Source organism: Pseudophryne corroboree, chromosome 5, assembly GCF_028390025.1.
Source record: "Pseudophryne corroboree isolate aPseCor3 chromosome 5, aPseCor3.hap2, whole genome shotgun sequence".
Taxonomy (NCBI): domain Eukaryota; kingdom Metazoa; phylum Chordata; class Amphibia; order Anura; family Myobatrachidae; genus Pseudophryne; species Pseudophryne corroboree.
The window spans coordinates 2,386,533-2,412,510 of NC_086448.1; the positions used below are offsets into that span (position 1 = coordinate 2,386,533).

Consider the following 25,978-nt stretch of genomic DNA (forward strand, 5'->3'; position numbering starts at 1 on the left):
CACACACCATCATACCTGCTGTGCCAGGAGGATGCTGAAGAACTTCTCCAGCAGGAAGAAGCTGTAGTATCAGATCACCCATCTCACACACCATCATACCTGCTGTGCCAGGACTATGCTGAAGAACTTCTCCAGCAGGAAGAAGCTGTAGTATCAGATCACCCATCTCACACACCATCATACCTGCTGTGCCAGGAGGATGCTGAAGAACTTCTCCAGCAGGAAGAAGCTGTAGTATCAGATCACCAATCTTACACACCCTCATACCTGCTGTGCCAGGAGGTTGCTGAAGAACTTCTCCAGCAGGAAGAAGCTGTAGTATCAGATCACCCATCTCACACACCCTCATACCTGCCGTGCCAGGACGATGCTGAAGAACTTCTCCAGCAGGAAGAAGCTGTAGTATCAGATCACCCATCTCACACACCCTCATACCTGCCGTGCCAGGACGATGCTGAAGAACTTCTCCAGCAGGAAGAAGCTGTAGTATCAGATCACCCATCTCACACACCATTATACCTGCTGTGCCAGGAGGATGCTGAAGAACTTCTCCAGCAGGAAGAAGCTGTAGTATCAGATCACCCATCTCACACACTCATACCTGCTGTGCCAGGACTATGCTGAAGAACTTCTCCAGCAGGAAGAAGCTGTAGTATCAGATCACCCATCTCACACACCCTCATACCTGCTGTGCCAGGAGGATGCTGAAGAACTTCTCCAGCAGGAAGAAGCTGTAGTATCAGATCACCCATCTCACACACCATCATACCTGCTGTACCAGGAGGATGCTGAAGAACTTCTCCAGCAGGAAGAAGCTGTAGTATCAGATCACCCATCTCACACACACACATACCTGCTGTGCCAGGAGGATGCTGAAGAACTTCTCCAGCAGGAAGAAGCTGTAGTATCAGATCACCCATCTCACACACCCTCATACCTGCTGTGCCAGGAGGATGCTGAAGAACTTCTCTAGCAGGAAGAAGCTGTAGTATCAGATCACCCATCTCACACACCATCATACCTGCTGTGCCAGGAGGATGCTGAAGAACTTCTCCAGCAGGAAGAAGCTGTAGTATCAGATCACCCATCTCACACACCCTCATACCTGCTGTGCTAGGAGGATGCTGAAGAACTTCTCCAGCAGGAAGAAGCTGTAGTATCAGATCACCCATCTCACACACCCTCATACCTGCTGTGCCAGGAGGATGCTGAAGAACTTCTCCAGCAGGAAGAAGCTGTAGTATCAGATCACCCATCTCACACACCCTCATACCTACCATGCCAGGACTATGCTGAAGAACTTCTCCAGCAGGAAGAAGCTGTAGTATCAGATCACCCATCTCACACACCATCATACCTGCTGTGCCAGGAGGATGCTGAAGAACTTCTCCAGCAGGAAGAAGCTGTAGTATCAGATCACCCATCTCACACACCCTCATACCTGCTGTGCCAGGAGGATGCTGAAGAACTTCTCCAGCAGGAAGAAGCTGTAATATCAGATCACCCATCTCACACACCCTCATACCTGCTGTGCCAGGAGGATGCTGAAGAACTTCTCCAGCAGGAAGAAGCTGTAGTATCAGATCACCCATCTCACACACCCTCATACCTGCTGTCCCAGGAGGATGCTGAAGAACTTCTCCAGCAGGAAGAAGCTGTAGTATCAGATCACCCATCTCACACACCCTCATACCTGCTGTGCCAGGAGGATGCTGAAGAACTTCTCCAGCAGGAAGAAGCTGTAGTATCAGATCACCCATCTCACACACACTCATACCTGCTGTGCCAGGAGGATGCTGAAGAACTTCTCCAGCAGGAAGAAGCTGTAGTATCAGATCACCCATCTCACACACCCTCATACCTGCTGTGCCAGGAGGATGCTCAAGAACTTCTCCAGCAGGAAGAAGCTGTAGTATCAGATCACCCATCTCACACACCCTCATACCTGCTGTGCCAGGAGGATGCTGAAGAACTTCTCCAGCAGGAAGAAGCTGTAGTATCAGATCACCTATCTCACACACCATCATACCTGCTGTGCCAGGACTATGCTGAAGAACTTCTCCAGCAGGAAGAAGCTGTAGTATCAGATCACCCATCTCACACACCTTCATACCTGCTGTGCCAGGAGGATGCTGAAGAACTTCTCCAGCAGGAAGAAGCTGTAGTATCAGATCACCCATCTCACACACCATCATACCTGCTGTGCCAGGAGGATGCTGAAGAACTTCTCCAGCAGGAAGAAGCTGTAGTATCAGATCACCCATCTCACACACCCTCATACCTGCTGTGCCAGGAGGATGCTGAAGAACTTCTCCAGCAAGAAGAAGCTGTAGTATCAGATCACCCATCTCACACACCATCATACCTGCTGTGCCAGGAGGATGCTGAAGAACTTCTCTAGCAGGAAAAAGCTGTAGAGGCCGCCCAGAACAGCCAGCAGCTTCCATAGGTGAGTGCGGTCCTCATCTTGGTGATTGTGGCTGTCGCTGTGGCCGTGGAGACCCAGGAACTGTACAGAAAGCAGAATAATGGCTCATTCACATCTGCAGCTGAGACCTGATCTTCATGAATGAGAGGTAGACGCTGGTGCCGGCGCTATAGAGGCTGCTGGGGATTCAGGTGTCCGCTTACTAATCCTGGCTGTGTGGCATTGATCAGTTACATGGGGGCAGTGGGGGGGGGGGGGGGGGGGTCATTTTGGGATTCCTGTAAGCAAGGTCTCCACGCTCTTGGTTCTCCCTCTGCACTATCTCTGACTACAGTCAGTGGGGTAAATTTACTAGGTTGGGAGTTCTCTTTAAGATGGGATGTTGCCTATAGCAACCAATCAGATTCCAGGTATTATCTTCTAGAAGGTGCTAGATAAATGAGAAATAGAATCTGGGAAAATGAGGCCTATAACTAAGAGATCCGTATGAACATGGGCAACCAGCGGTAGGGGCAGGTACAAAATACTGGGGGCCCCGGCTTGCCTGCCAAAAAGGCAAAGCCACATCCTAGACATTGCGTGGCCATTTCCCTCATCCCAGGCTCTTCCTGTGGTTGCCCTACAGGGGTAGTACGCCCCACACTCACTGTCAGCGACCTCCAGACGTTACCTGCGGGATAAGGTGTAGAATGGCGTCTCCGGTCAGAGATCCCACGGCCAGGCTGACGCAGAACTGGATACAGTATTGATATGTACTGGTGCAGGTTGTACACATCAGCAGTGTGATGCCCAGCAGAGAACACAGACACACGATCAGCGTTGCGATACTGCCATATAAGTATTCTGCAAATATAATGGAGCAAATGACATTCAAGACAAACACATTACATCCATCTACAGGGATCTGGGAGATCAGTATTAATAAATGATAAAATACCTTTAAATCAGACTGTAATTAGTTTCTAGGCAGACGCTTTGGATATAGAGACTGGAATTGCAGTTGCAGCGCAATTGTGATGCAACTGCCCCCCCCTCTCTTAGCAGACATTGCGCTGTGCTGAGCGGGAAGGGCGGGGGGGGGGGGGGGGATGTGTGCTGAGCGGCCTGCGCTAGATCACTGCACACATCTCCCCCACATCTCCCCCACATCTCCCCCAGGTGGTCGTCCGGTATCCCGCATCTCAAATGATCTGGGGCATCATTACATCTGGCTCCTAAGCTGGGGAGTAATGAAGTCTGGGACTAGCTGTAGCTGCTGCCGGGACTGGTCTGGGACAAGCTGTAGCCGCTGCCGGGACTGGTCTGGGACTAGCTGTAGCCGCTGCCAGGACTTGTCTGGGACTAGCTGTAGCCGCTGCCGGGACTGGTCTGGGACTAGCTGTAGCCGCTGCCGGGACTAGTCTGGGACTAGCTGTAGCCGCTGCCGGGACTGGTCTGGAACTAGCTGTAGCCGCTGCCGGTTCTTGTTTGGGACTAGCTGTAGCCACTGCCGGGTCTGGTCTGGGACTAGCTGTAGCCGCTGCCGGGACTTGTCTGGGACTAGCTGTAGCTGCTGCCGGGACTGGTCTGGGACTAGCTGTAGCCGCTGCTGGGACTGGTCTGGGACTAGCTGTAGCTGCTGCCCGGACTAGTCTGGGACTAGCTGTAGCCACTGCCGGGACTGGTCTGGGACTAGCTGTAGGTGCTGCCGGTTCTTGTTTGGGACTAGCTGTAGCTGCTGCCGGGACTGGTCTGGGACTAGCTGTAGCCGCTGCCCGGGCTGGTCTGGGACTAGCTGTAGCCGCTGCCGGGACTGGTCTGGGACTAGCTGTAGCCGCTGCCAGGACTTGTCTGGGACTAGCTGTAGCCGCTGCCGGGACTTGTCTGGGACTAGCTGTAGCCGCTGCCGGGACTGGTCTGGGACTAGCTGTAGCCGCTGCCGGGACTGGTCTGGAACTAGCTGTAGCCGCTGCCGGTTCTTGTTTGGGACTAGCTGTAGCCACTGCCGGGTCTGGTCTGGGACTAGCTGTAGCCGCTGCCGGGACTTGTCTGGGACTAGCTGTAGCTGCTGCCGGGACTGGTCTGGGACTAGCTGTAGCCGCTGCTGGGACTGGTCTGGGACTAGCTGTAGCTGCTGCCCGGACTAGTCTGGGACTAGCTGTAGCCACTGCCGGGACTGGTCTGGGACTAGCTGTAGGTGCTGCCGGTTCTTGTTTGGGACTAGCTGTAGCTGCTGCCGGGACTGGTCTGGGACTAGCTGTAGCCGCTGCCCGGGCTGGTCTGGGACTAGCTCTAGCCGCTGCCGGGACTGGTCTGGGACTAGCTGTAGCCGCTGCCGGGACTGGTATGGGACTAGCTGTAGCCGCTGTCGGGACTGGTCTGGGGCTAGGTATAAATGCTGCCGGGACTGGTCTGGGACTAGCTGTAGCCGCTGCCGGAACTGGTATGGGACTAGCTATAGCCGCTACCGGGACTAGTCTGGGACTAGCTGTAGCCGCTGCCGGGACTGGTATGGGACTAGCTGTAGCCGCAGCCTGGGCTTGTCTGGGACTAGCTGTAGCCGCTGCCGGGACTGGTCTGGGACTAGCTGTAGCCGCTGCCGGGACTGGTCTGGGACTAGCTGTAGCCGCTGCCGGGACTGGTCTGGAACTAGCTGTAGCCGCTGCCGGTTCTTGTTTGGGACTAGCTGTAGCCACTGCCGGGTCTGGTCTGGGACTAGCTGTAGCCGCTGCCGGGACTTGTCTGGGACTAGCTGTAGCTGCTGCCGGGACTGGTCTGGGACTAGCTGTAGCCGCTGCTGGGACTGGTCTGGGACTAGCTGTAGCTGCTGCCCAGACTAGTCTGGGACTAGCTGTAGCCACTGCCGGGACTGGTCTGGGACTAGCTGTAGGTGCTGCCGGTTCTTGTTTGGGACTAGCTGTAGCTGCTGCCGGGACTGGTCTGGGACTAGCTGTAGCCGCTGCCCGGGCTGGTCTGGGACTAGCTGTAGCCGCTGCCGGGACTGGTCTGGGACTAGCTGTAGCCGCTGCCAGGACTTGTCTGGGACTAGCTGTAGCCGCTGCCGGGACTGGTCTGGGACTAGCTGTAGCCGCTGCCGGGACTGGTCTGGGACTAGCTGTAGCCGCTGCCGGGACTGGTCTGGAACTAGCTGTAGCCGCTGCCGGTTCTTGTTTGGGACTAGCTGTAGCCACTGCCGGGTCTGGTCTGGGACTAGCTGTAGCCGCTGCCGGGACTTGTCTGGGACTAGCTGTAGCTGCTGCCGGGACTGGTCTGGGACTAGCTGTAGCCGCTGCTGGGACTGGTCTGGGACTAGCTGTAGCTGCTGCCCGGACTAGTCTGGGACTAGCTGTAGCCACTGCCGGGACTGGTCTGGGACTAGCTGTAGGTGCTGCCGGTTCTTGTTTGGGACTAGCTGTAGCTGCTGCCGGGACTGGTCTGGGACTAGCTGTAGCCGCTGCCCGGGCTGGTCTGGGACTAGCTGTAGCCGCTGCCGGGACTGGTCTGGGACTAGCTGTAGCCGCTGCCGGGACTGGTATGGGACTAGCTGTAGCCGCTGTCGGGACTGGTCTGGGGCTAGGTATAAATGCTGCCGGGACTGGTCTGGGACTAGCTGTAGCCGCTGCCGGAACTGGTATGGGACTAGCTATAGCCGCTACCGGGACTAGTCTGGGACTAGCTGTAGCCGCTGCCGGGACTGGTATGGGACTAGCTGTAGCCGCAGCCTGGGCTTGTCTGGGACTAGCTGTAGCCGCAGCCGGGGCTTGTCTGGGACTAGCTGTAGCCGCTGCCGGAACTGGTCTGGGGCTAGCTATAGCCGCTGCCGGGATTGGTCTAGGACTAGCTGTATCCGCTGCCAGGACTGGTCTGGGACTAGCTATAGCCGCTGCCGGAACTGGTCTGGGACTAGCTGTAGCCGCTGCCGGGACTGGTCTGGGACTAGCTGTAGCCGCTGCTGGCACTTGTTTGGGACTAGCGGTAGCCGCTGCCGGGACTGGTCTGGGACTAGCTGTAGCCGCTGCTGGGACTGGTCTGGGACTAGCTGTAGCCGCTGCCGGGACTGGTCTGGGACTAGCTGTAGCCGCTGTCGGGACTGGTCTGGGACTGCCGGGACTGGTCTGGGACTAGCTGTAGCCACTGCCGGGACTGGTCTGGGACTAGCTGTAGCCGCTGCCGGGACTGGTCTGGGACTAGCTGTAGCCGCTGCCGGGACTGGTCTGGGACTAGCTGTAGCCGCCACTGGGACTGGTTTGGGACTAGCTGTAGCCGCTGCCGGGACTGGTCTGGGACTAGCTGTAGCCGCTGCCGGGACTGGTATGGGACTAGCTGTAGCCGCTGTCGGGACTGGTCTGAAACTAGCTGTAGCCGCTGCCGGGACTGGTATGGGACTAGCTGTAGCCGCTGCAGGGGCTGGTCTGGGACTAGCTGTAGCCGCTGCCGGGACTCGTCTGCGACTAGCTGTAGCCACTGCCAGGACTGGTATGGGACTAGCTGTAGCCGCTGCCGGGACTGGTCTGGGACTAGCTGTAGCCGCTGTTGGGACTGGTCTGGGACTAGCTGTAGCCGCTGCCGGGACTGGTCTGGGACTAGCTGTAGCCGCTGCCGGGACTGGTATGGGACTAGCTGTAGCCGCTGTCGGGACTGGTCTGAAACTAGCTGTAGCCGCTGCCGGGACTGGTATGGGACTAGCTGTAGACGCTGCAGGGGCTGGTCTGGGACTAGCTGTAGCCGCTGCCGGGACTGGTCTGGGACTAGCTGTAGCCACTGCCAGGACTGGTATGGGACTAGCTGTAGCCACTGCCAGGACTGGTATGGGACTAGCTGTAGCCGCTGCCGGGACTGGTCTGGGACTAGCTGTAGCCGCTGCCGGGACTGGTCTGGGACTAGCTGTAGCCGCTGCCGGGACTGGTCTGGGACTAGCTGTAGCCACTGCCGGGACTGGTATGGGACTAGCTGTAGCCGCTGACGGGACTGGTCTGAAACTAGCTGTAGCCGCTGCCGGGACTGGTATGGGACTAGCTGTAGCCGCTGCAGGGGCTGGTCTGGGATTAGCTGTAGCCGCTGCCGGGACTGGTCTGGGACTAGCTGTAGCCGCTGCCGGGACTGGTATGGGACTAGCTGTAGCCGCTGTGGGGACTGGTCTGGGACTAGCTGTAGCCGCTGCTGGGACTGGTATGGGACTAGCTGTAGCCGCTGTCGGGACTGGTCTGGGACTAGCTGTAGCCGCTGCCGGGACTGGTCTGGGACTAGCTGTAGCCACTGCCGGGACTGGTCTGGGACTAGCGGTAGCCGCTGCCTGGACTGGTCTGGGACTAGCTGTAGCCGCTGCCGGGACTGGTCTGGGACTAGCTGTAGCCGCTGCCGGGACTGGTCTGTGACTAGCTGTAGCCGCTGTCGGGACTGGTCTGGGACTGCCGGGACTGGTCTGGGACTAGCTGTAGCCACTGCCGGGACTGGTCTGGGACTAGCTATAGCCACTGCCGGGACTGGTCTGGGACTAGCTGTAGCCGCTGCCGGGACTGGTCTGGGACTAGCTGTAGCCGCTGCCGGGACTGGTCTGGGACTAGCTGTAGCCGCTGCCGGGACTGGTCTAGGACTAGCTGTAGCCGCTGCCGGGACTGGTATGGGACTAGCTGTAGCCGCTGTCGGGACTGGTCTGAAACTAGCTGTAGCCGCTGCCGGGACTCGTATGGGACTAGCTGTAGCTGCTGCAGGGGCTGGTCTGGGACTAGCTGTAGCCGCTGCCGGGACTGGTCTGGGACTAGCTGTAGCCACTGCCAGGACTGGTATGGGACTAGCTGTAGCCGCTGCCGGGACTGGTCTGGGACTAGCTGTAGCCGCTGTTGGGACTGGTCTGGGACTAGCTGTAGCCGCTGCCGGGACTGGTCTGGGACTAGCTGCAGCCGCTGCCGGGACTGGTCTGGGACTAGCTGTAGCCGCTGCCGGGACTGGTCTGGGACTAGCTGTAGCCGCTGTTGGGACTGGTATGGGACTAGCTGTAGCCGCTGCCGGGACTGGTCTGGGACTAGCTGTAGCCGCTGCCGGGACTGGTATGGGACTAGCTGTAGCCGCTGTCGGGACTGGTCTGAAACTAGCTGTAGCCGCTGCCGGGACTGGTATGGGACTAGCTGTAGACGCTGCAGGGGCTGGTCTGGGACTAGCTGTAGCCGCTGCCGGGACTGGTCTGGGACTAGCTGTAGCCACTGCCAGGACTGGTATGGGACTAGCTGTAGCCGCTGCCGGGACTGGTCTGGGACTAGCTGTAGCCGCTGTTGGGACTGGTCTGGGACTAGCTGTAGCCGCTGCCGGGACTGGTCTGGGACTAGCTGTAGCCGCTGCCGGGACTGGTCTGGGACTAGCTGTAGCCACTGCCGGGACTGGTATGGGACTAGCTGTAGCCGCTGACGGGACTGGTCTGAAACTAGCTGTAGCCGCTGCCGGGACTGGTATGGGACTAGCTGTAGCCGCTGCAGGGGCTGGTCTGGGATTAGCTGTAGCCGCTGCCGGGACTGGTCTGGGACTAGCTGTAGCCGCTGCCGGGACTGGTATGGGACTAGCTGTAGCCGCTGTCGGGACTGGTCTGGGACTAGCTGTAGCCGCTGCTGGGACTGGTATGGGACTAGCTGTAGCCGCTGTCGGGACTGGTCTGGGACTAGCTGTAGCCGCTGCCGGGACTGGTCTGGGACTAGCTGTAGCCACTGCCGGGACTGGTCTGGGACTAGCGGTAGCCGCTGCCTGGACTGGTCTGGGACTAGCTGTAGCCGCTGCCGGGACTGGTCTGTGACTAGCTGTAGCCGCTGTCGGGACTGGTCTGGGACTGCCGGGACTGGTCTGGGACTAGCTGTAGCCACTGCCGGGACTGGTCTGGGACTAGCTATAGCCACTGCCGGGACTGGTCTGGGACTAGCTGTAGCCGCTGCCGGGACTGGTCTGGGACTAGCTGTACCTGCTGCCGGGACTGGTCTGGGACTAGCTGTAGCCGCTGCCGGGACTGGTCTAGGACTAGCTGTAGCCGCTGCCGGGACTGGTATGGGACTAGCTGTAGCCGCTGTCGGGACTGGTCTGAAACTAGCTGTAGCCGCTGCCGGGACTCGTATGGGACTAGCTGTAGCCGCTGCAGGGGCTGGTCTGGGACTAGCTGTAGCCGCTGCCGGGACTGGTCTGGGACTAGCTGTAGCCACTGCCAGGACTGGTATGGGACTAGCTGTAGCCGCTGCCGGGACTGGTCTGGGACTAGCTGTAGCCGCTGTTGGGACTGGTCTGGGACTAGCTGTAGCCGCTGCCGGGACTGGTCTGGGACTAGCTGCAGCCGCTGCCGGGACTGGTCTGGGACTAGCTGTAGCCGCTGCCGGGACTGGTATGGGACTAGCTGTAGCCGCTGTCGGGACTGGTCTGGGACTAGCTGTAGCCGCTGCCGGGACTGGTATGGGACTAGCTGTAGCCGCTGCAGGGGCTGGTCTGGGACTAGCTGTAGCCGCTGCCGGGACTGGTCTGGGACTAGCTGTAGCCACTGCCAGGACTGGTATGGGACTAGCTGTAGCCGCTGCCGGGACTGGTCTGGGACTAGCTGTAGCCGCTGTTGGGTCTGTTCTGGGACTAGCTGTAGCCGCTGCCGGGACTGGTCTGGGACTAGCTGTAGCCGCTGCCGGGACTGGTCTGGGACTAGCTGTAGCCGCTGCCGGGACTGGTATGGGACTAGCTGTAGCCGCTGTCGGGACTGGTCTGAAACTAGCTGTAGCCGCTGCCGGGACTGGTATGGGACTAGCTGTAGCCGCTGCAGGGGCTGGTCTGGGACTAGCTGTAGCCGCTGCCGGGACTGGTCTGGGACTAGCTGTAGCTGATGCCGGGACTGGTATGGGACTAGCTGTAGCCGCTGTCAGGACTGGTCTGGGACTAGCTGTAGCCGCTGCTGGGACTGGTATGGGACTAGCGGTAGCCGCTGTCGGGACTGGTCTGGGACTAGCTGTAGCCGCTGCTGGGACTGGTATGGGACTAACGGTAGCCGCTGTCGGGACTGGTCTGGGACTAGCTGTAGCCGCTGTCGGGACTGGTCTGGGACTAGCTGTAGCCGCTGCTGGGACTGGTATGGGACTAGCTGTAGCCGCTGTCGGGACTGGTCTGGGACTAGCTGTAGCCGCTGCCGGGACTGGTATGGGACTAGCTGTAGCCGCTGCAGGGGCTGGTCTGGGACTAGCTGTAGCCGCTGCCGGGACTGGTCTGGGACTAGCTGTAGCCGCTGCCAGGACTGGTATGGGACTAGCTGTAGCCGCTGCCGGGACTGGTCTGGGACTAGCTGTAGCCGCTGTTGGGTCTGTTCTGGGACTAGCTGTAGCCGCTGCCGGGACTGGTCTGGGACTAGCTGTAGCCACTGCCAGGACTGGTATGGGACTAGCTGTAGCCGCTGCCGGGACTGGTCTGGGACTAGCTGTAGCCGCTGTTGGGTCTGTTCTGGGACTAGCTGTAGCCGCTGCCGGGACTGGTCTGGGACTAGCTGTAGCCGCTGCCGGGACTGGTCTGGGACTAGCTGTAGCCACTGCCGGGACTGGTATGGGACTAGCGGTAACCGCTGCCGGGACTGGTATGGGACTAGCGGTAACCGCTGCCGGGACGTACTCTCCGCCGTGCTCAGCTGTCCCTCGCTGGTCTCATGCTGGTGGCTCCTGGGACAGGCCCCAGTAAGCTGCTGCTGGATCAGACTGGAGCTGATGTCTGTGAATTTCTCCAGAAGGATTCCATCATCTATGTGCAGCCCATGTACGGCCATCATCTCCTGGGGGCTGAAGCAAGTCTGGGGGTGACAGAATGTTATTACACAGTGTTACTCCCATCCCCTGTATCTGTGGATGCTTAGGCTCATAGGTTCTCCTCATTACACTGTGTTCCTCCCCTCAGATCTCTCCCCAGCCTCTACCCAACAAGGCCTCAGACTACCCGCCAGTGACAGCGACCTCCCACCTGTACTCAGGAACACCCGCTGCCGGCTGCTCTTACTGGGGTCACCAGCGCTACATGTACGTGATGTCTCCATATGTTGTCAGCACTCAGATAATGATAATGAAGCACTTCCCTAGGAAGGTGCCGGATGTACCCTATGATCTGAGGTTACATGGTATAGATACTGTGTATGTATATATATATATATACACACACACACACACACTATCACACACTGTGGCCACCATTGACCATCCTCAGCAGAGCCAGCTACAGGGTGTATTGGTCCTGAATGAGCCATGCTGCAGTGAGGAGAGGCCTTCTGGTGTGACTGCAGGTAATGCTGTAGGTGAGCGGGATGGACACCATTATATGCTGTGACGCGGGATATCACAATTGAGGAGAGATTTATCAAAGCTTGGAGAGAGATAAAGTACTATCCAATCAGCTCCGGACGGTTTTTACATGGCGGTGTAGAGCTCATTGGTTGCTACTTTATCTCTCTCTGGCTTTCATACACCCCCTGAATCACCTGGACATTTGCTTGAAGATTACGTTTTTGCAGAGTTTTCCCCTTCACTGAGGAATATTTACTAAGGTGGGAGTTTCTTTAGAAATGGTGATGTTGCCCTTAGCAACCAATCAGACTCTATCTATCATCTTCTAGAAGCAGCTGGATAAATGTTAAGTAGAATCTGATTGGTTGTTATGACCAACATCACAGTTCTAAAAAACTCCCACCTTAGAAAATTTACCCCATTGTGTAAGGTCCTGGTCACCTACAGAGGCCAAAAATACCCAGCAGTGCCCCCCTCCTGATGTTATGTATAGTGAATAAAGAAACACAGTGACCCCATTAGTGAATAACTATCTATACGTGACCCCACTGTATTCTATTGTAATCTGTGTGCTACCTCTGTGTAACAGGTAAGAGCTTCCATTGAGCAGTAAACACAACCCTAACGTTCCATCCCTGCACAATTCCTGTATTTACTGTAATCCTGTCACCCCAGGGCGTAGCTACATCCGTGCTCACTAATTCTCTCTGATTCTCTTACTCCCCGATATGTCAGGAAGATGAGATGTAACACAGGGATTCTTCAGGTGGGAAATAGGAAAACTACGTAATTAGAATTATAATAAACCTCCCCTAAGGGGATGAAGAGGGGGCGACATAATGACGTCATTACCGATGCGTGGCTGGCGTTGCGTGAACGATAACTGACAATCGGATCAAAATTTGTATTACATCTCCAGTGTGTAGAATGTAATAAACCACAGAAATGCTCCTGTCACTTGTTACCGTATCTGCTGCGGGTGCTCCTCGGGTAACGCCAAGAACCAGGGATTCATATTTACTTACATTAAGACGTCTCACATCTACATCTCTACAGATTTACCTGATTCTTATCACTCATTATATGTACAACCGGGGAAATCAGACACTCCCGTGCGAGGAACGTGTAGAACAGCTAGTGTGATATAAAGTGAGCTGGTGGGCGTTACAATGTTACATAATATGATCTGGGGCCGGTAACGTGGCACAATATGAAGTGCAGGCAATATGGGGGGTAATTCCAAGTTGATCGCAGCAGGAATTTTTTTAGCAGTTGGGCAAAACCATGGCCCTCATTCCGAGTTATTTTTCTTTCGCAACGGAGCGATTAGTCGCTAATGCGCAACGTCCGCTGTGCGACTGCGCCAAGTAAATTTGCTATGCAGTTAGGTATTTTACTCACGGCATTACAAGGTTTTTTCTTCGTTCTGGTGATCGTAGTGTGATTGACAGGAAATGGGTGTTTCTGGGCGGAAACTGGCCGTTTTATGGGAGTGTGTGAAAAAACGCTACCGTTTCTGGGAAAAACGCGGGAGTGGCCAGAGAAACGGGGGAGTGTCTGGGCGAACGCAGGGTGTGTTTGTGACGTCAAACCAGGAACGACAAGCACTGAACTGATCGCAGATGCCGAGTAAGTCTGGAGCTACTCAGAAGCTGCTAAGAAGTGTCTATTCGCAATTTGCTAATCTTTCGTTCGCAATTTTGATAAACTAAGATTCACTCCCAGTAGGCAGCGGCTTAGCGTGTGCAATGCTGCTAAAAGCAGCTTGCAAGCGAACAACTCGGAATGAGGGCCCATGTGCACTGCAGGGGAGGGGGACAGATATAACACGTGCAGAGAGAGTTAGATTTGAGTTGGTTATATTGTTTCTGTGCAGGGTAAATACTGGCTGCTTTATTTTTACACTGCAATTTAGATTGCAGATTGAACACACCACACCCAAATCTAACTCTCTCTGCACATGTTATATCTGCCCCCCTGCAGTGCACATGGTTTTGCCCAACTGCTAACAAAATTCCTGCTGCGATCAACTCAGAATTACCCCCATAGTCATAGTTGGAAATGGGGGTACTGTATAATGTGTCCTGGCTGCTCTGCAATGTGACATAACATGAACCAGGGCAGTAACATGGGGCATAACAGTAACAACTGCTGAGGAGAGCGGTTTCTCTAGAAGAATTGACGCTGGGGTCCTTCAAAATGTTGCTATGAGGTCCACAAAATGACCCGGCTGCCACCTACAGATAAAAGCAAACACTCAAATCTGTTTCCCTTCTGCCCTGTTGAGCTGAACCTAGCGGCCTCAGTCAATGCTCTGTCTGCCACCCTGCAGTCTTTATCCAGAGAAAGTGGTAAAGAGGGACCAGTCACAGACAGTCACCAGCTATAGCAGCACCTAGAAGTAAGCGGTTACAGGAACCGGATGAGGAGCCTGATGGTGGCAGCGATTTCTCTCCTACAACTAGCGGGCAGTCGGGGAGTATCTGCTGCTGCTAGTGGAATATCACCAGTGGAAGAGATCAGTAATGAAAGGTTGCTGATGGTAAGGGGAACCCAAACACAAAGTAGTTAATCCACTTCAGGCAGAGTAAATCCATCCTGTCAGAGGGACGGGTGGATTTAGGGGTGAGGCCGCCCCTAGGCGCAACAGTAACGGCCGTCCTATGTCTGCCTAATTTTGTTCTTTTTGTTGATTGGTTATAAGCCCTCTGTCAAGATCCATCACATGATCAGATCCCAGAATATGATATTTCCCCTATTGTGTGTGACATACTGTGGACATAACCCCAGGGGGGGGGCTAGCAGGTTATCGCTCTCAGTGCATTTCACCAGGTCACTAGGACCTGAGGCCAATGTATTTGGAAGACAGCATTGAGCTGGTTAAAAATCCCAAGGGTGGGGGGTAGTGTGTGCAGCTGAGGGTATAACTATCTCTTCCACTGTACATTGTGTGTTAATTTTTCACGAGATGTAGCTGCCGCTAGACGTAAACCGATAAACTCACCTGTGTCATCCCCACAGACAGATCCCAGATTTGTGTGTAAGTTTAGTCTTCTGAATTATTAACCCTTTTTATTTTTGTTTGAGATTGTACCGTACTCTGTGTGTATACTTAAATATTCTTAATAATCTTTGTAACACTTTCTGTAACTAAAGCTCTGAAGTATTCTTGGGATTCAAATTTAAATTCTATTTCCTGATTCTGTGAATCTTATGACCCAAAACCTTGTGTGGCCCACGTCTACCTATTTTTTCTAAGTTTTGCAGTGTGTTTGCAGGTAAAAGCAAAAGTGTACTTTGCGCACAGCGCTAAATGAATCTTTTGCTGGTTGCAGCAAATGTGTTTATATAATCCTGTGTGTCCAAAGTTACCCCCACGTCACAGGCGGTGATTCTCAGATTGGCGCATCTGGAGAAGTGACCGGCAGGTCTGTGACACCCTCATTTGATGATAGCCTATTTAATAGAATGAACTATTGACATTTTTAATTTTTAATTATGAATACATATTTACTAAGGACAGCTTACAGGGGATGTATGTGCAAGTCCTACCCATTTACACTCCATTCAAGATGACATATGGTACAGTACAGTGAATACATTTTTCAGTTACTGGCACTTTTTGGGCTGGCAGTACCAACACACGTATCGAAGTGCCGCCCCCAGACACGTGACACCCCTATGCATGTGCCTCATGTGCCTAATGGGAAATTTGCCGCTGCTCAGGGATATTTTCAGGGAGAAGATTTCAGAATTTGGGATTGTGTCTTAATTGGGGACAATTGGTGAGTGCGGTACAGTGAGTATAGACGTGCAGTTGTAACAGCATTGGGGCCCTATCCTGCTGTCTGGGGCCCCTCTGCCTGCAGAATAAGAGTCACTGCCTTTACTATTATTATTATAAGAGCAGCTGTATACTGACCTCATCCCAGTGATGTATGTGCGCTGCCTCACTTTGTCTCAAGCTGCATCTCTTCCGTTTTTCATCTGTTAGGTGGTTTCCAGCGTGGTCATCGATATGTTCATGGTCATCCATATGTTCATGGTCATCCATATGTTCATGGTCATCGATATGTTCATGGTCATCCATATGGTCATGGTCATCGTCATGGTCATCTTTGCTCACCAAGTTGAGAGCTTGCATGAGGGAGGTCAGTCCTGGAAGCAGCCAATAGAAAATGATGTAACGTGTCAGCTCTAAACAGCAGGTTCCTGGGTTCATTTATTAAAGTGACTGTAAAATTCTCATTACGGGTCTGATTCTGTTGCGCAATCATTGGCGGTCGCCCATCTGCAGGTTTATACAAATCTCCTGTTATGGTGTGTCATTGTGTACATCTGCTCCGCCCTTGTAGTGTGTCATTGCGTACGTCTCCTCCCCTCTTATGGTGTGTCATTGCGTACGTCTCCTCCCCTCTTATGGTGTGTCATTGCGTACGTCTCCTCCCCTCTTATGGTGTGTCATTGCGTACGTCTCCTCCCCTCTTATGGTGTGTCATTGCGTACGTCTCCTCCCCTCTTATGGTGTGTCATTGCTTCCTTTTCCTCCCCTCTTATGGTGTGTCATTGCGTACGTCTCCTCCCCTTTTATGGTGTGTCATTGCGTACGTCTCCTCCCCTCTTATGGTGTGTCATTGCGTACGTCTCCTCCCCTCTTATGGTGTGTCATTGTGTACGTCTCCTCCCCTCTTATGGTGTGTCATTGCGTACGTCTGCTCCCCTCTCAGGGTGTGTCATTGTGTAAGTCTCCTCCCCTCTCATGGTGTGTCATTGTGTAAGTCTCCTCCCCTCTTATGGTGTGTCATTGTGTACGTCTGCTCCCTCCTCATGGTGGGTCATTGTGTACGTCTTCTCCCCTCTTACGGTGGATCATTGTGTACGTCTGCTCCCTTCTTATGGTGTGTCATTGCGTACGTCTCCTCCCCTCTTATGGTGTGTCATTGCGTACGTCTCCTCCCCTCTTATGGTGTGTCATTGTGTACGTCTCCTCCCCTCTCAGGTTGTGTCATTGTGTAAGTCTCCTCCCCTCTCATGGTGTGTCATTGTGTAAGTCTCCTCCCCTCTTATGGTGTGTCATTGTGTACGTCTGCTCCCTCCTCATGGTGGGTCATTGTGTACGTCTTCTCCCCTCTTACGGTGGGTCATTGTGTATGTCTGCTCCCCTCTTACAGTGGGTCATTGTGTACGTCTGCTCCCCTCTTACGGTGGGTCATTGTGTACGTCTGCTCCCTTCTTATGGTGTGTCATTGCGTACGTCTTCTCCCCTCTTATGGTGTGTCATTGTGCACGGCTCCTCCCCTCTTATGGTGTGCCATTGCGTAAGTCTCCTCCCCTCTCAGGGTGTGTCATTGTGTAAGTCTCCTCCCCTCTTATGGTGTGTCATTGTGTAAGTCTCCTCCCCTCTTATGGTGTGTCATTGTGTAAGTCTCCTCCCCTCTTATGGTGTGTCATTGTGTACGTCTGCTTCCTTCTCATGGTGTGTCATTGTGCACGTCTGCTCCACTCTTACGGTGGGTCACTGTGTACGTCTGCTCCCTTCTCATGGTGGGTCAGTGTGTACGTCTGCTCCCCTCTCATGGTGTGTCAGTGTGTACGTCTGCTCCCTTCTCATGGTGGGTCAGTGTGTACATCTGCTCCCTTCTCATGGTGTGTCATTGTGTACGTCTGCTCCACTCTTACGGTGGGTCACTGTGTACGTCTGCTCCCTTCTCATGGTGGGTCAGTGTGTACGTCTGCTCCCCTCTCATGGTGTGTCAGTGTGTACGTCTGCTCCCTTCTCATGGTGGGTCAGTGTGTACATCTGCTCCCTTCTCATGGTGTGTCATTGTGTACGTCTGCTTCCTTCTCATGGTGTGTCATTGTGTACGTCTGCTCCACTCTTACGGTGGGTCACTGTGTACGTCTGCTCCCTTCTCATGGTGGGTCAGTGTGTACGTCTGCTCCCCTCTCATGGTGGGTCAGTGTGTACGTCTGCTTCCTTCTCATGGTGGGTCAGTGTGTACATCTGCTCCCTTCTCATGGTGTGTCATTGTGTACGTCTGCTCCCTTCTCATGGTGGGTCATTGTGTATGTCTCCTCCCCTCTCATGGTGTGTCATTGTGCACATCTGCTCCCCTCTTACGGTGGGTCATTGTGTAAGTCTCCTCCCCTCTTATGGTGTGTCATTGTGTACGTCTGCTCCCTTCTCATGGTGTGTCATTGTGTACATCTGCTCCCCTCTTACGGTGGGTCATAGTGTAAGTCTCCTCCCCTCTTATGGTGGGTCAGTGTGTATGTCTGCTCCCTTCTCATGGTGGGTCATTGTGTATGTCTGCTCCCTTCTCATGGTGGGTCAGTGTGTACGTCTGCTCCCTTCTCATGGTGGGTCTCCTCCCCTTTTATGGTGTGTCATTGCGTACGTCTCCTCCCCTCTTATGGTGTGTCATTGCGTACGTCTCCTCCCCTCTTATGGTGTGTCATTGCATACGTCTCCTCCCCTCTTATGGTGTGTCATTGTGTACGTCTCCTCCCCTCTCATGGTGTGTCATTGTGTAAGTCTCCTCCCCTCTTATGGTGTGTCATTGTGTACGTCTGCTCCCTACTCATGGTGGGTCATTGTGTACGTCTGCTCCCCTCTTACGGTGGGTCATTGTGTACGTCTGCTCCCTTCTTATGTTGTGTCATTGCGTACGTCTCCTCCCCTCTTATGGTGTGTCATTGCGCACGGCTCCTCCCCTCTTATGGTGTGTCATTGCGTACGTCTCCTCCCCTCTCAGGGTGTGTCATTGTGTAAGTCTCCTCCCCTCTTATGGTGTGTCATTGTGTAAGTCTCCTCCCCTCTTATGGTGTGTCATTGTGTACGTCTGCTCCCTTCTCATGGTGTGTGATTGTGTACATCTGCTCCCCTCTTACGGTGCGTCATAGTGTAAGTCTCCTCCCCTCTTATGGTGGGTCAGTGTGTATGTCTGCTCCCTTCTCATGGTGGGTCATTGTGTATGTCTGCTCCCTTCTCATGGTGGGTCAGTGTGCACGTCTGCTCCCTTCTCATGGTGGGTCAGTGTGTACGTCTGCTCCCTTCTCATGGTGGGTCATTGTGTACGTCTGCTCCCTTCTCATGGTGGGTCATTGTGTACGTCTGCTTCCCTCTTACGGTGGGTCATTGTGTAAGTCTCCTCCCCTCTTATGGTGGGTCAGTGTGTATGTCTGCTCCCTTCTCATGGTGTGTCATTGTGTATGTCTGCTCCCTTCTCATGGTGGGTCAGTGTGTACGTCTGCTCCCCTCTTAAGGTGAGTCAGTGTGTATGTCTCCTCCCTCTTACGGTGGGTCAGTGTGTATGTCTGCTCCCTTCTCATGGTGGGTCATTGTGTATGTCTGCTCCCTTCTCATGGTGGGTCAGTGTGTACGTCTGCTCCCCTCTTAAGGTGAGTCAGTGTGTATGTCTCCTCCCTTCTCATGGTGGGTCAGTGTGTATGTCTGCTCCCTTCTCATGGTGGGTCATTGTGTATGTCTGCTCCCTTCTTATGGTGGGTCAGTGTGTACGTCTGCTCCCCTCTTATGGTGGGTCAGTGTGTACGTCTGCTCCCTTCTCATGGTGGGTCAGTGTGCACGTCTGCTCCCTTCTCATGGTGGGTCAGTGTGTACGTCTGCTCCCTTCTCATGGTGGGTCATTGTGTACGTCTGCTCCCTTCTCATGGTGGGTCATTGTGTACGTCTGCTTCCCTCTTACGGTGGGTCATTGTGTAAGTCTCCTCCCCTCTTATGGTGGGTCAGTGTGTATGTCTGCTCCCTTCTCATGGTGGGTCAGTGTGTATGTCTGCTCCCTTCTCATGGTGGGTCATTGTGTATGTCTGCTCCCTTCTCATGGTGGGTCAGTGTGTACGTCTGCTCCCCTCTTAAGGTGAGTCAGTGTGTATGTCTCCTCCCTTCTCATGGTGGGTCAGTGTGTATGTCTGCTCCCTTCTCATGGTGGGTCATTGTGTATGTCTGCTCCCTTCTTATGGTGGGTCAGGGTGTACGTCTGCTCCCCTCTTATGGTGGGTCAGTGTGTACGTCTGCTCCCTTCTCATGGTGGGTCAGTGTGTACGTCTGCTCCCTTCTCATGGTGGGTCAGTGTGTACGTCTACTCCCTTCTCATGGTGGGTCAGTGTGTACGTCTACTCCCTTCTCATGGTGGGTCAGTGTGTAAGTCTCCTCCCCTCTCATGGTGGGTCAGTGTGTACTTCTGCTCCCCTCTTATGGTGGGTCAGTGTGTATGTCTCCTCCCCTCTCATGGTGGGTCAGTGTGTAAGTCTCCTCCCCTCTCATGGTGGGTCAGTGTGTACTTCTGCTCCCCTCTTATGGTGGGTCAGTGTGTACGTCTGCTACCCTCTTATGGTGGGTCAGTGTGTACGTCTGCTCCCTTCTCATGGTGGGTCAGTGTGTATGTCTGCTCCGCCCTTGTAGTGTGTCATTGCGTATGGGTGCTCCCCTCTTTACTGCATCTACTGACGGGACAGAGTAGAACTGGGGGCATGCCAGCAGCTCACAGGTCATTCCCCCAAAGTGACAAAAACGGGGACGTGGCTCGCAATCGAGGCACTCCTGTGAAACCAAGCCCACTCTCTGTAGGCCACACCCCCTCATAAAGATGTTGGGAGGTATGTATATGTACACCTGTCACACATGCACACATCTGTACACCTGTCACACATAGAAACATAGAATGTGACAGCAGATAAGAACCACTTGGCCCATCTAGTCTGCCCCTCTTTTTATCCTTTACACTGTGCTTATATAGTTTGGGGTACACTGTGTATGGATGGTTTGGGGTTCACTGTATGTATGGTTTGGGGTACACTGTGTTTGTATGGTTTGGGGTACACTGTGTATGGATGGTTTGGGGTACACTGTTTATATGGTTTGGGGTACACTGTGTATGTATGGTTTGGGGTACACTGTGTATATATGGTTTGGGGTACACTGTGTTTATATGGTTTGGGGTACACTGTGTATGGATGGTTTGGGGTACACTGTGTATATGGTTTGGGGTACACTGTGTATATACGGTTTGGGTACACTGTGTATGTATGGTTTGGGGTACACTGTGTTTATATGGTTTGGGGTACACTGTGTATGTATGGTTTGGGGTACACTGTGTATATATGGTTTGGGGTACACTGTGTATGTATGGTTTGGGGTACACTGTGTATATATGGTTTGGGGTACACTGTATGTATGGCTCGGGGTACACTGTGTATATATGGTTTGGTGTACACTGTGTATGGATGGTTTGGGATACACTGTATATGTATGGTTTGGGGTACACTGTGTTTATATGTTTGGGGTACACTGTGTATATATGGTTTGGGGTACACTGTGTTTATATGGTTTGGGGTACACTGTGTATGGATGGTTTGGGATACATTGTATATGTATGGTTTGGGGTACACTGTGTTTATATGGTTTGGGTACACTGTGTTTATATGGTTTGGGGTACACTGTGTATGGATGGTTTGGGGTACACTGTGTTTATATGGTTTGGGGTACACTGTATGTATGGTTCGGGGTACACTGTGTATATATGGTTTGGTGTACACTGTGTATGGATGGTTTGGGATACACTGTATATGTATGGTTTGGGGTACACTGTGTGTATATACGGTTTGGGGTACACTGTGTATATATGGTTTGGGGTACACTGTATGGATGGTTTGGGGTACACTGTGTATATATGGTTTGGGGTACACTGTGTATATATGGTTTGGGGTACACTGTGTATGTATGGTTTGGGATACACTGTATATGTATGGTTTGGGGTACACTGTGTTTATATGGTTTGGGGTACACTGTGTATATATGGTTTGGGGTACACTGTGTATATATGGTTTGGGGTACACTGTGTTTATATGGTTTGAAGTACACTGTGTATGGATGGTTTGGGGTACACTGTGTATGGATGGTTTGGGATACACTGTATATGTATGGTTTGGGGTACACTGTGTTTATATGGTTTGGGGTACACTGTGTATATATATATATATGGTTTGGGGTACACTGTGTTTATATTGTTTGGGGTACACTGTGTATGGATGGTTTGGGATACACTGTATATGTATGGTTTGGGGTACACTGTGTATATATATATATATATATATATATATATATATGGTTTGGGGTACACTGTGTTTATATTGTTTGGGGTACACTGTGTATGGATGGTTTGAGGTACACTGTGTATGTATGGTTTGGGGTACACTGTGTTTATATGGTTTGGGGTACACTGTGTATGGATGGTTTGGGATACACTGTATATGTATGGTTTGGGGTACACTGTGTTTATATGGTTTGGGGTACACTGTGTATGGATGGTTTGGGGTACACTGTGTTTATATGGTTTGGGGTACACTGTGTATGGATGGTTTGGGATACACTGTATATGTATGGTTTGGGGTACACTGTGTTTATATGGTTTGGGGTACACTGTGTTAATATGGTTTGGGGTACACTGTGTATATATGGTTTGGGGTACACTGTGTTTATATGGTTTGGGGTACACTGTGTATGGATGGTTTGGGATACACTGTATATGTATGGTTTGGGGTACACTGTGTATGTATGGTTTGGGGCACACTGTGTTTATATGGTTTGGGGTGCACTGTGTATGGATGGTTTGGGGTACATTGTGTATATATGGTTTGGGGTACACTGTGTTTATATGGTTTGGGGTACACTGTGTATGGATGGTTTGGGGTACACTGTGTGTGTATGGCTTGGAGTACACTGTGTATGGATGGTTTGGAGTACATGGGTGTGTATGGTTTGGGGTACACTGTGTATGGATGGTTTGGGGTACACTGTGTATATATGGTGTGGGGTACACTGTGTATATATGGTTTGGGGTACACTGTGTATATATGGTGTGGGGTACACTGTGTATATATGGTTTGGGGTACACTGTGTATATATGGTTTGGGGTACACTGTATATATGGTTTGGGGTACACTGTGTATATATGGTGTGGGGTACACTGTATATATGGTTTGGGGTACACTGTGTATATGGTTTGGGGTACACTGTATGTCTGGTTCGGGGTGTCAGTTTTACCCTCCAGGCTGATGCTGTTGTTTCCGAACCGTTTATAGATGTACGCGGTGAAGTAGTCGGCAGGTGGAAGTAACGTCATACATGATCCCTCTAACACTACGAGGACTATGGCCTCCTGGATCTCCGTGGTGACGCGGTCTGGGTCGGAGGTCATGTTTAGGATATCCTGAGCATTGAAGCATCCTGGGGCCTAGGAGAAATGGAAACACTTTTCAAAAGAGACATTTTTGTGGCAGCTCAAAAAGACTGAGACTCCTGTACACATAATGCCCCCCCCCCCCCCCCCCCCCCATACAATTGTCTCATGCGCACTCTTTGTTTCCCAAAGCAATTCAGTTGTTGCTCCATTTGGGTACAAATACCACGGGTGCCCATTTTTTCAGCTTGTCTCCTCCTGAGAAGTGCGAGATGTCCGGCTTTTCACACATATTCCTTGTCACCTGCATCAGCGGCGAACAACCAACCATCAGAGACCCAGAGGTATGGAGATCCTGCAGGCGCTGCCGGGCTCTCAGTGCTGTGTTCTGTGTATTTCCCTAACTGGCCATCTGACTATGGACTCTGGTGCAGCACTCACTGACTCCCCAGCAATCCTGTGTAGCCGAACTGCTCTGCATCCCACCAATCCTGTATAGCTGGTACTGCTACGCATCCCAGCATCTAAGTCTAAGTAGCTGGTAATAAACCAGCAATACTGTATAGCTGGCACTGCTACGCATCCCAGCATCTAAGTATAAGTAGCTGGTCATGTCCCAGCAATCCTGTGTGGCTGGTCCTGCTCTACACTCCAGCACCAAGTAATTACTGAGCTACTACATCTCTCTGAATGAGGAGAAATCACATCAAGCCACCTAGTTTCTGACCCAGTCTTCCACGCTCCACCCCTGAGGTCACTCCTAGACCAAATTCACAAATGAATCCAAGTCTGACAGGTACCTCTCACGTCCTTCCACACTTCCCTAATAATTTCCCATCCATTAACTCTACCTAACCTCCATCCTAGTCCCACCACTCCTCACAGTCCATTCCTCCTACACCTATACCTAATCCAGCCATGCCTTAACTCCTATTAGTCAGATTCTCCCTCATCTCCACTAGTCCTCCATCCATTAACTCTACCAAACCTCCATCCTAATCCAGCCATGCCTTAATGCCTATCAGTCAGATTCTCCCTCATCTTCACTAGTCCTCCATCTATTAACTCTACCAAACCTCCATCCTAGTCCAGCCACTCCCTACCTCCTACCAGTCAGATTCTCCTTCATCTCCACTTGTCCTTCATCCAGTATCTCTACCAACCCTCCATCCTAATCTAGCCACTCCTTACCTCCTATCAGTCAGATCCTCCCTCATCTCCACTTGTCCTTCATCCATTAACTCTACCAAACCTCCATCCTAGTCCAGCCAATCCTTACCTCCTACCAGTCAGATTTATTTATTTATTTATTACCAGTTATTTATATAGCGCACACATATTCCGCAGCGCTTTACAGAGAATATTTGGCCATTCACATCAGTCCCTGCCCCAGTGGAGCTTACACTCTATATTCCCTATCACATGTACACACAGACACATTCACGCTAGGGTTAATTTTGTTGGGAGCCAATTAACCAGCCAGTATATTTTTGGGATTGTGGGAGGAAACCGGAGTACCCGGAGGAAACCCACGCAAGTACGGGGAGAATATACAAACTCCGCACAGTTAGGGCCATGGTGAGAATCGAACCCATGACCTCAGTGCTGTGAAGCAGTAATGCTAACCATTACACCACCCGTACTGCCCAGATCCTCCATCATCTCCACTAGTCCTCCATCCTTTAACTCTACCAAACCTCCATCCTAATCCAGCCACTCCTTACCTCCTACCAGTCAGATCCTCCCTCATCTCCACTTGTCCTTCATCCATTAACTCTACCAAACCTCCATCCTAGTCCAGCCACTCCCTACCTCCTACCAGTCAGATTCTCCTTCATCTCCACTTGTCCTTCATCCAGTATCTCTACCAAAGCTCCATCCTATTGCCATCTCTCCTTAGCTCCTGTCAGATCCTCACACACCTTTCCACTAATCATCCATTCATTACCTCTACCAAACCTCCATCCTAGTTTTAACAGCCTACCTCCTACTAGTCAGGTCCTCTACACTTGCACCCAACTCTAATGTATCCAAAAAGTATTATGAATCTTCTTTTTCCCCTTCCACCCAGTGGCGTGATTCCCACCCCCGCAGCCATTGCAGAGGCCTGGAGGCGCAGGGCTGCAGGGGCACCGCAAATGATTGCTGCTGTGAGTTCAGGAAGGAGCCGGAGGGCACAGCACGCACCTCTCCTGTGTCCCTTCTGAGTCTCTGGTGGCGGCGTGTCTGTCAAATGAAGTGCCGGTACGTAAGCCAATCAGAGCTCGCGGACCGGAAGCCAATCAGGAGCCGCAGCTGCCGGACCGCGAGCTCTGATTGGCACACAAACCGGCACTTAATTTGACAGACACACCACTGGAGACACAGGATGGACACAGAAGAGGCGCGCGCTGTGCCCTCCGGCTCTTTCTCGGACTCACAGACTGTACCCTCCTTCCCGCACAGCAGCGGGGGGTGGGTGTGTACCTGGCACGGGGGGGGGGGGCATATTTGGCACTGGGGGCATATGTATAGCTGGCACTGGGGAGGCATATGTTTATCTGGCTCTGGGGGGGGCATATTTGGCACTGGGGACATATGTGTATCTGGTACTGCGGGGTAATATCTGGCACTGGGGGCATATGTGGCACTGGGAGCACAGCCATAGCAACAAGCATTGCCCCCTGGTAACAAGCACGACACCCAGCTCATGAAATCCCTGGCAACAAGCATTACCCACTAGCAACGAGCATGACACCCAGTGCATGAAACCCCTGGCAATGAATATTACCCCCTGGCAACAAGCTTGGCACCCAGCACATGATAACCCTGGCAACAAGCATAACACCTAGCGCATGAAACCCCTGACAACGAGCATGGAACCAAGAGCATGAAACCCCTGGCAATGAGCAGGTGATTTAAAAGTAATTAGAAGCCTTACTGTAGGGCTTAATGTGTAATGGGCATTACGGTGTGTGGCATAATGAATCACGGGTATTGGGGTGTGTGGCATAATGTATCACAGACATTGCAGTGTGTGGCATAATGTGTCACAGGCATGAATGTGTGTGGCATACTATATCACGGGCATTGTGGTATGTGGTATAATGTCTCAGGGTCATTGC

At 52.7% G+C, this 25,978-nt stretch overlaps 1 protein-coding gene across 1 annotated transcript in view; it reads right to left on the reverse strand.

The window, feature by feature from the left end:
• SLC39A4 (solute carrier family 39 member 4) overlaps window positions 1–25,978 on the reverse strand; it is a 121,984-nt gene that overhangs the window by 60,262 nt on the left and 35,744 nt on the right. The window contains exons 3-7 of the mRNA XM_063921053.1: window positions 22,739–22,928; window positions 15,599–15,834; window positions 11,018–11,192; window positions 3,099–3,271; window positions 2,366–2,509 (exon numbers count right to left, since the gene is read on the reverse strand). Coding sequence (XP_063777123.1) covers window positions 2,366–2,509; window positions 3,099–3,271; window positions 11,018–11,192; window positions 15,599–15,834; window positions 22,739–22,928 — 918 coding nt within the window. The remainder of the gene's footprint in view (window positions 1–2,365; window positions 2,510–3,098; window positions 3,272–11,017; window positions 11,193–15,598; window positions 15,835–22,738; window positions 22,929–25,978) is intronic.